Genomic DNA, 10,299 nt, shown 5'->3' with positions numbered 1-10,299 from the left:
CCTACATGGTAGCTTGCAAATAAAAATTTTCTTTAGAGCCATATATCTTTCGATTTTTTCCTCCTTTTTTTATTTTTTTCTTTAAATTTTTCCTTCCTTCCTCTCTCATCCTTTAGGCCGTGGGCTTTTCATGAGTAGATCTATAAATGGTGACAAGACTAATCTAGTTTGTGGGGAGTATTATGTCATAGAAATGCTTATTTTAAATAAAAATTTAAAAATTTTATAAAATTAAATTTATAAATTAACGTAATTTAATATAAAATATCATATTATATAAGATAAATATAATATATCACTTAAAATAACATTAGTTTGTAAGTATACTTTCTTAAAATTTTAAATTAGTTTGGATATTAGAGTATTCTAAAAATATTTTACTATTATTTATTATTTTATTATTATTTTTTATATAATATTTTATTATTATTTAATATTTTATTATTATTATTTATAAAATATTTAAAATCATCCCATTATCTAAATGTAACTTTAGCCATACCTAACCCTTCTCAATACGCTGTGTCTTAGCTGTGACAATATTCCCACGGCTTATGCTATCTAGTGCAATATTAAAAATTACACCACAGCCAAACTTCTTATAAAAAAAATTTAAAAATTTTAAATATAGTCATTTTTATATATATATTTTTTATATATTTTAATAATATAATTAATTACATATTAAAAATAATTAATTATATCAGTGAAATATATAAAAAATACCTAAAAATACTATACTTAATATTATTTTTATTAAAATATGTATAATTGGTAGGGGCCCACTGGAATCTGCTACTCTTGCTCCTATTGGTCAAACTATTTAACATATTTAATTAATTGAAGAACCACACAGCTTGCCAGTTGTCATAAGAATAAGGTTTTTGTTCGTATCGTCTTAACTATCACGTGTCAACAAATATCACACATTTATGACTTTCTTTCCAAATTTACGTCACGCCATTTACATTACATTAATGTAGTGTTTGTATATTAAAAAAAATACTGTATACATATTACTTTTTTAACGTTATTTGAGATAATTAATTGCATATATGAGATTATCGTGAAAAATATAATTTATAATTTTAGAATTTACATCTTACAGTTTAAGTAATAAATTCTATTATTAAAAAAATATTTACTATTTAATAAATATCTGTTTAAAATATTTTCAAGTATGAGTTTTTAAAGATTATGATTATATTCTTAAAATTTTAAAAATTATAATTATTTTAAAATTATATGGATATTTTCGTCTATTTACAATTTTTCTAAAATTTAAAGTACATTTCATATTATCCAAAAAAACACGTTCTGGATTTCCACAAACGTATTTTTAAACTTATTTGAAAATATTAAAAAATAGTTTTATATATAATACACAAACAACTTAATTTTTTTAATTAAAAAGCTTTTAAGATTATTTAAGTACTTTTTAAAAATTCTAATGTATCCATAATTTTTGTCCTTTTCATCTTTTTATAAAGAGAATATGTATTTTAAGAGATTAAAATACACGATTTTATCATTTTTCTTATTATTACTACTAGAGATAGAGATATAATAATGTTATGAAAACTTATATTCTTAAATTAGTGTATAAATTCTAAATCGTATAATCTGATTTAAAAGATTAATTTTAAATTTTACATATTATAAAATATGTATTACGGTTTAAATAATATAAATGATTTGTTCTACACATAAATTTAAAAATAAAATATAACTCTAATGCTTTAAACGACCACAAATAATACGCACGTGCTACAAACCTCTAATTGATGAGCAATTCTATTTTTTTAATTTTGAATTTTAATATTTTGAATTTCTTGAATTGAAAGAAAACTAGGACTGTAGTAGTGCTCATATATGACATCATGGCTGTCCCCCAGTGACACCCAGAAAAACAGAGAAGTTCACGCTAGTGAACGAGGATGATCTGAACGAGATTGTGGCCGGGAGCTTTCGATGAAGAAAAGAAGAAGAGTGTCCCGAAAGAATAAAGAGAGAGAGAAATTGGACATGGGCTTCTCTGGAAACAATCTAATAGGCTTTGTTTTGGCTTTGCTATCAAGTGGGTTCATTGGGGCAAGCTTCATCATCAAGAAGAAAGGTCTAAGAAGAGCAGCTGCTGTTTCTGGTGTCAGAGCTGGTGAATTTCTTTTTCTCATGTTTTTGTCTCAATTTTTGCTTTTTCTTTGATGGGTATTTTCTTGAATGTTCAGGTGTTGGTGGATATTCCTATCTCTTGGAGCCTCTGTGGTGGCTGGGCATGATCACAAGTAAGCTTTTATGTTCTGTTCCCTTTCATTGTTCATATGTTCTAATCGTTTAAATCAAAATGGGTTTGGATTGTTGTGTTCATTGCTTAATCATCATTTTTTGGACCACACAAACGGCCATCTTCATGTTTTTAATTATACGATCTATTTGTGTGCTCATGTAATGTGCCATAGGAAATAGCTTTAATATTGATCATCAATTACAGTGTCTCGTATTGTGCTCTGGTTTATATATTGGAATTTTAGTTCTCTTTCCTCTTTTTGGTGGCATGAGGAGTCGATGAGCTGCTTTGAATCTCTCTTTTTTTTTCGTTTTTGGTTTAATCATAGGAATTGGTGTTCTTTTTTTTTTGATGGGTAGAAATTGTTGTTCTTAATCTACGATTATATCATACAACTTGTGATCTTCTTTTGGGATTTGGTATTGAATTTGTGATCTTCTTGTTATATGATTTCTCACACAGTGATTGTTGGAGAGGTTGCAAACTTTGTTGCATATGCATTTGCCCCTGCAGTTCTTGTTACTCCTCTTGGTGCATTAAGTATTATTGTCAGGTACGTTTGTGGTATTGCTTTCCATTTCTTTCTCAGTCGATCATTTGTTCTTCTGGCGTCATATAATGCGGTTGCTTTGTTCTGATATTGACTCTAATTGTATTGGCTAGTGCTATTTTGGCTCATTTTATCTTGAAGGAGAGGTTACACCAGCTTGGAATTTTGGGCTGCATGATGTGTATTGTGGGTTCTGTCGTAGTTGTTATCCATGCACCACAGGAGCATCCCATTACATCTGTTCAGCAAATATGGAGTATGGCAACTCAACCAGGTTAGAGTTTACCCTATTTCTTGTGTCTTGTTTAAGCATGTATATTACTCTTCATTACTGACTTTAAAACATTACCTCTCTGTTTCAGCTTTTCTGCTTTACATGGCCTCTGTAACTGTGTTGGTTTTCATTCTGGTCTTCCATTTTGCACCACGATGTGGGCACACGAATGTGTTAATTTTCACCGGAATCTGTTCTTTGATGGGTTCGCTCTCGGTATCATTTCAACTGTTAATGGTTTTCAGTTCTTTTCCTGGCCGAGTACCCTAATTTTACACGTGCATGCCTGCACACAAACACACACTCTCTCTCTCCCCATTTCTGTAGAAGACCTTCACTGATACAGGATTTATACATATACAGAGATGTTCATCTGCATTTGAACCCTCCTATCTTCTTCAGTGGTTTTTCTTCTTCTGCAATTCAATTGCAAAACTTATACATGCTTTTTTTCTGTTTCTTTTAAATGTGTAAATTGCCAATTATTGTACAGGTTATGAGTGTTAAAGCCCTTGGAACTTCACTAAAGTTAACTTTTGAGGGAAAGAATCAGTTATTCTATCCAGAAACATGGTTTTTCATGTTGGTTGTGGCTACATGTGTCATCACTCAGATGAATTATCTCAACAAGGTCAGTATGGGATGGAAGTGTCAGTGTGTTTAATTTAGCCTAGCATAACGTTAAGAGTTGTATTTCTACAATCCCTGATACTTCAAATATCAGGTAAAGGTTACCCCTTCTTTTTTCTTATTTTGATTATTTTTTCAAATTTTCCATTCCCTTGTTCTTTTCCCCTCAATGTTTACTACTTTGTTTCAACTAATGAAATGCCTTCAAGGACTTATGCATGCTTATCTATTGTGATTTCAAAATGCTTCTTGAGATGCGGTCTTGTCAAAGTTTTACAAGCAATTTATGGTCCAGAGTATTTTCTTTTCTTCCTACATTCATCAGGTGTAATTGACTGCCATGGATCTACCAAAGCGATTGAATGACTTGAGCTTACTCTAGTTGACCTAGGGTTCTTTAAGAGAACTAAAAAGTATGTGAGAGTCTGATCTTTGACATTACTAATATTCCCCTTCCCATGATGTTATTCATTGGTGTAGTATGCAGGGTATACCTATAGATAACAACTTTGTCTACAGAATCTGGGCATTCTTAAAATAGTATCTATGTTGAAGTATATAAGGCATGGTACTTGATAGTCGCAGTTATTGTCCCATAGCAATCAAGTAATGCCAATTTCAAATCGCAAAGATCTTCTGTTCATCCCTTGTCATGGTCAGATATTGCAAGTTTCTCCATGGATAAAAACATGCAATGTGCCTGTTCATACTCCCTTGGGTATCTTTCATATGTTACAAAACCAATTTCAAGTTTCAACTTTTCATCACTTTACTAGAGAGACTTATGTGGAAGGATTGCAATACTATTATCATGTAGCATGAAACTGAATTTTTTTCCTTTTTCTAATAAATCAAAATCACCAATTTGTCCAGTTATATAGACTTTTACCTCCTAGAAGACTAATCCCTTAATGTATCTAAGTCAAACTTTGTGGCTGCCTCAAATCTTTTTCATTGTGTTTGTACCAGATTTGAAGGCACAATCTGAAGCAATGACCATGGCATTTTTGCTAAATATACCATAGTTTTCAATAGCTACAACGAGCAAGTGAATCCAACCTTTCATGTTCTAATATTTCTCACTGGGAAAAAAGATAATCATTGTACCATGAGAGTTAGTTTTCGGTTTTATTTCTAACCATATGCAGATCCTTACAATATACACTTAAAGTTATTTACTTTTCAGAGCTCCTGTAAACCTTGGATGAGAAAGGAAACACATTGATCTTAGTGCTTCACTCTTATTTTTTGGTCTAATTGCCTCTACTCTTTCATCAGTGCAGATTTTCAATTATTCTTTAGAATTGAAATAGCCTATCTCCAAAAATATATATTCAATGAGTTGGGTAAATGCTTTGAGTTTACATGCCAAAAGGACATTAAAATTCCGTGCTGCTAAAACCATCTTTCAACTAATCATCTTTTCTCATGAAGAACTAGCATCTCTAAAGTAGAGATCCATTCGCAGTTTGATCCTTCGCAGAAATAATTTTCATCTGCTATGCAAGTCATCGCTATTTTATCTCTTGTCGTATCTTCTCTAATGGATGCTTTAATATTTAAGTATATTCAGGAGTTTTGGGATGTTTCTTGATACCCACAAGTTTGAGTCTATAATTTATTCTCTAACAACTTTAGTCTGATGTTTCAGGCACTTGACACATTTAACACTGCCATTGTGTCCCCTATCTATTACGTGATGTTCACAACACTTACGATCCTAGCCAGTGTCATTATGTTTAAGGTATTGTCCTGTAATTATTTTTTGTATTGGATATTCTATCCCTAGCTTCACTTTCAAGTTGGCTTTATTAAGCAGTGAGTAACACTGCCCTCTCTTGAGGCATGGATTTGGGTATGCACAAAATGGATTGAAGAATCAATCAAAGACAGTCTTAAATGCAACATACCTCTTTATTAGGTGCTGAAGATGAATCCTGGCTTCCACTTAATAATACACGGGCTTGCTGTGAGCATCTGCCAAACCCTGTTTGTTAGATGAAGTGGAGAAATTTTAGGTTTTTGGCTTATTTGGGCTGGAAAAAGCTAGAAATGACACCTGCAGAGACCCGCTGACTTAGAATCTGCTCCCAGCCTCATTTTGGTTAAAAGATATTCTGGACCTAGCATTCCTGGTGTCAGAGACCTGCTGAATAAATTCATGCTATCTCTGTGATGAACCCATATGTGTACTTGAATTTTCCTGTTGCCAGACCAAGCATATTTTTAATCATAAATCCTTTAGATAAGCAGATTGTATTTTGAAATTTGTGGTTTCAGGACTGGGACGACCAAAGTGGAGGAACCATAGTAACAGAAATATGTGGCTTTATTGTTGTGCTTTCTGGAACCATTTTATTGCATGCAACCAAAGACTTTGAGAGAAGCTCATCTTTTAGAGGTGTGTGATAGATTCAATTGTACCCATTTATTCCAATCCATTCACTTTGTATCAGATTTAGATGTGGAAACCTTGATTTATCTTTTTGTCGTTCATGTTTTATTGTTATAATAACCACAGGTGGCTACACACCTGTATCCCCTTCATTGTCTAGTCGACTTTGCAGTGGAAATGGGGATTTACTGAAGTATGAAGAGGAAGATGAAACATCTCCTGAGGAAATTTGCTTAAGGAGATAACTGTATTAGATAGGTCTGCTTCAGATAATGCAATCCCATTACTTCAAATTAACGACAAGGCAGAACTGAAATTTGAAGAATTTTGAAAAGGATGTCCATCAGTTGACTCTCCACTTTCAGTTCTGGACATAACCTCCCATACAATGAGGAAGACTTCCAGAGCTTGTTCAGGTGGTTGTTTAGTTGCTCTTGAGCATCATGTGGATTTCATTGTTTTGCTGTATAGTTTGGAGGAATGATTAACAAATGACAGTAAGTCTCTGAGTAGCATTCCTGTACAGTTTTCCAAGGTTGCTGGTTTTTCATGTGTGGTTTGTTCGCTTGTCAAATAAGGGAAATGGCTTTAGGTAAGCAAGATTGAATCCCTCTGAAGACTCGAACCTGAATTCCAGCAAGGAAGGCAAGTATTCTTTGCTCATTTTATGATCGCCTGTGTAAGATGAGTGATTTCTGTTATTTTTTTCTTTTTCTTTTTTGGGAATCTTTTTTAAATAAGAAGGAAATGCTTGCAGAGTGTTTTTGCAATCAGTTGTAGACTTTTAATATTTACTGATGTCCTGCCGTACGTTTTTAGAGTGGAATGAAGGATAATGTGTTGGACTTTCTCCTATACCTGAAAATATTTGGACCCTCCTGTTAAGTACAGTAATCTTTGCCCATCAAACTGATAAAATCTTCGTTCTTCCATCTTTCCACACAATTCCATTAGATCATGCAGTGCCTGCTTGAAGATTTGTACACAAGGGTGTTAATTTTTTAAGACGGGAACAGCAAATTGAGTTGTGTTCTGGCAGAAGATGTAGCCCCTTAAATTAGGATAACTATGTCTAAATCAGAGTCCACTTACATTCTAAATTAATTCTGAAGTAAATATAAATTCAAATTGTTGAATTGGTCTTGGTTTACATTTACCTTGTCCATATCCCAAGATAGATATGTCCTAGTGTTTTATGGAAGTATGCCATACTTGTCACATTACATGAATACTTAAAAGAGTAAGATAGAGATGGAAGGTAAATAATAAACACACAAAGATCTTAAACAAAGAATTTCACAAAATAAAATGCTTTAGCTACAAAGGGATTATACAAAGTAAACCCACAAATTAATGTGACTGAATGTGGTATGTCAGATTATAAAATTATTTTTATTACAAAGTAGATCTAATGGATTTCATTAAATCATATCAGTTTGTGAGTTTATTTTGTATAATCTATTTGTATCTGTAGTAATTTTTAACTTTTACTCAATTTCAAATGAGGATATATTTTTTTATATAGTATATATATATGTTTGGTTTAATTATACGACACAATATTAATATGACACTGATTCATCACATTAAACTAAAATTTTAAAAATGTAATAAAAATACCTAAAATTAAGAGAAAGTCAACTAAAATATCTAGTCGTTTAGACGATGTTAGAAAAATAGTAAGAAAAACTACACTTTATCCTCTTAAACGACACATTTTGAAATAAAATCATCAATATATTATAGATTTGTTTTTTTTTAATTTAAACCTAATCCAGTCTTTCAATAATATCTACCGGTTAAATTACAAGCAATTCTTCCCGTACACTGGATATCTTAAACGGGATCGAGACCGAACACCGCCCCCGACACCAGCCACACTGATCATGTTTCCAAACAGCCAATATTTTTTTGAATTCGCTTCGCCGTTTATAAACCCGCTCTTCGATTTAGGCTTTTAGCCAGTAATTTTTGAACAGCGAGTCGCTCTGCATTCTTCGTTTCCCTTCCATTTTCTTCTTACTCTCTAGTGGTAACGATTTCTGTCTCAATCTCCTTCCGACGCTTACATTTTTCTTCTATTTCAGTTTTTTTTTTTCCTCTTAAACTTAATTTTTTGTTAGGCATTGGATGTATGGGTTTATATTATATTACTCGATTTCATGCTGTGAATGAGGCGTAATCTTTTGCTTTGTGGATTTGTATGAGTATTTTGTCTGATATTTGAATTTTCCATGGCCAGTCGCTCATCCTCTGCGTTCGTATATTTGGGGATTTTTTATACGAAGGGTAGCAAAAAGAAACAATGGCAAGCCATGGCACTCGGGGGCAGCTAATCATTCCGAATGAAAATCTGGACTTTCACCACAAAAGTAATGCTCTATGTTTTTCTTATTTTCTCAAGTCAAAGAGGAAGATTCGAATGTTGTTGAAACTAGAGTTTTGCTGGCTGGCAGGCGATCTAGCCTGAAGTTAATCCTATGCTGATAGTCTTAATTCATGACCAATTTTAATTAGGCATTCTGAACGATTTCATATAATTTTTCTCTAATTGAATTTATTTCTTTGGTAGAGGACGTTTTAGATGGAAAAATGAAGAATACAAAAACAGCTAAAAAGAAAGGAGGATTAGGGCATGGAAGTCGTAAAGCTCTCAATGACATAACAAACAAATCGTCCCTTCGTCATGAAGCATCCTCGAAGAAAATTAATATAGCAAAAGAGGAACTTAATATAGCCGAAGAAATGTTTTTGCATGATCACAGAAAGTGCATCAAGGCACAAAAAAGTGCACTGAATACATTTTACCTGGACTTGGTTCTTCCAGGACAAGGTGATTATAGTCGATTTTCATTTCAATATTATTTCATTAGCAATTTGATCCTCTGTTTTCTCATATATGTTTTTACTTGGTAGTGAATACACTGCTACTTTAAGACGTCTGATTTTCTACATTATCTTAATACACATCAATGACTCCTGGAGTCTCCGTATGGTCTTATTGGTATGTATATTCCAGAATAAATCTGAAGTGCATTTTTTGTAATCTTGCTACTATAGATGACCTCATTTTTCAAGATTCATTAGATGTTTATAATTCAAGTGGATAGAAAATAGGTTCTGGTTTACTTCAGTTTCCCGTGTTTTCATCAAACAAGCACTGTCTTAAAGGATATTTATTGCAGTCACCCAAGAGTAAGGCGCTCCTCCTCAGGAATTGCATTAGGAAATGAATGGAATATGACTTAGTGATGACATAAGCCGGAAATAATGGAGTCTGGAACACTTGTCTTGAAAAGTCTGGGATGGTTTTACATCAGACTAAAGTGTTTTCTTCCCCTTTCTGTAATTTAAATCTGATGCCATTTTCCTCGTCTAACTCTCAATCTGTTATAGTCACAAAGTATTCTGCATGCACAGCTCTTTAAGCTCATCTTTTTTCTTTTCCCCTTTTTCCTCCCGTGCAGATTCTGTATGTAACGCTGAATGCCAAGAGTTTAAACAAGAAAAGGTGCTGCTTCTTTTTCACTTTTCTACCTCTCTACTTTGAGATAATGTAAAATGGAAGGGCATGTCTACTTTGACACACCAATAATTTTGAAAATCTCATTTTGCATAATCCATATCAGTAAGACAATCATTTCTGATTTTGCATAGAAATGACAATCATCCTTTTTATGAAGATGTGTCACCAAGAAAGCTTGGTTTCCCACGATGTCGTTTTGTCATTTGCGTTCTGCAAACTAGCTTCTCCTTACTTTATTATCATCTTATATAAATGTCTATTCTTTTTTTTTATATAGACTGATCTTGATAGTCAGCGCTGCTACTCTGAGCCAGTAGAGTTACCCATATCCGAATTTTCTGATCGGTTAGCATCTTCAACAGATTTGACTTCTCCTCCAAGTTCTCCAATCCAATGGGACTCTCCACCACCCTCCCCTGTTGCATGGAATTCCGAGGTGGTTGAATTCACTCTGAAGCCAGAAATTGATGTTTGAATGTTATTTCTATTTCAATCAAATAGTTGTACTCAATCTCACATTACATGCTACTGATTCCACCGGTTTTTCATGTGCTTTATATTACTGAATTGTTCAAGAGAAGCTGACACAAAAGGTACAATTTTGTTCAACGCTTAAAACACTAGGGGAGTAAGGTGG

General features: G+C 32.9%; 2 protein-coding genes across 4 annotated transcripts; both read left to right on the top strand.

Annotated features, from left to right (window-relative positions):
• Positions 1–1,868: 1,868 nt before the first annotated feature.
• On the top strand, positions 1,869–7,030 carry LOC122294966 (probable magnesium transporter NIPA4). The gene is made up of 9 exons (XM_043103954.1): positions 1,869–2,155; positions 2,229–2,285; positions 2,750–2,840; positions 2,951–3,111; positions 3,200–3,327; positions 3,605–3,742; positions 5,393–5,485; positions 6,022–6,142; positions 6,263–7,030. The coding sequence occupies exons 1-9, from the start codon at positions 1,972–1,974 to the stop codon at positions 6,379–6,381; spliced, it is 1,092 nt and encodes a 363-aa protein (XP_042959888.1). The 5' UTR covers positions 1,869–1,971; the 3' UTR covers positions 6,382–7,030.
• Positions 6,648–10,242, top strand: LOC122294967 (protein PATRONUS 2-like). Of its 3 annotated transcripts, none has more exons than XM_043103956.1 (5): positions 6,648–6,781; positions 8,379–8,508; positions 8,709–8,969; positions 9,604–9,647; positions 9,940–10,242. In XM_043103956.1, exons 2-5 carry the CDS (start codon positions 8,442–8,444, stop codon positions 10,135–10,137), a joined length of 570 nt encoding a protein of 189 aa, XP_042959890.1. In that variant the 5' UTR covers positions 6,648–6,781; positions 8,379–8,441; the 3' UTR covers positions 10,138–10,242. The 3 variants fall into 3 exon arrangements, with proteins under 3 accessions (XP_042959890.1, XP_042959891.1, XP_042959889.1); XM_043103957.1 differs by lacking the exon at positions 6,648–6,781 and adding an exon at positions 7,953–8,168 and having other exon boundaries at positions 8,721–8,969; XM_043103955.1 differs by lacking the exon at positions 6,648–6,781 and adding an exon at positions 7,960–8,168.
• The last annotated feature ends 57 nt before the right edge of the window (positions 10,243–10,299 follow it).

The sequence above is a fragment of the Carya illinoinensis genome, chromosome 14, assembly GCF_018687715.1.
Source record: "Carya illinoinensis cultivar Pawnee chromosome 14, C.illinoinensisPawnee_v1, whole genome shotgun sequence".
NCBI lineage: Eukaryota > Viridiplantae > Streptophyta > Magnoliopsida > Fagales > Juglandaceae > Carya > Carya illinoinensis.
The sequence above is the reverse complement of the archived record's forward strand: the minus strand, read 5'-3'. Positions and strand labels throughout refer to the sequence as shown.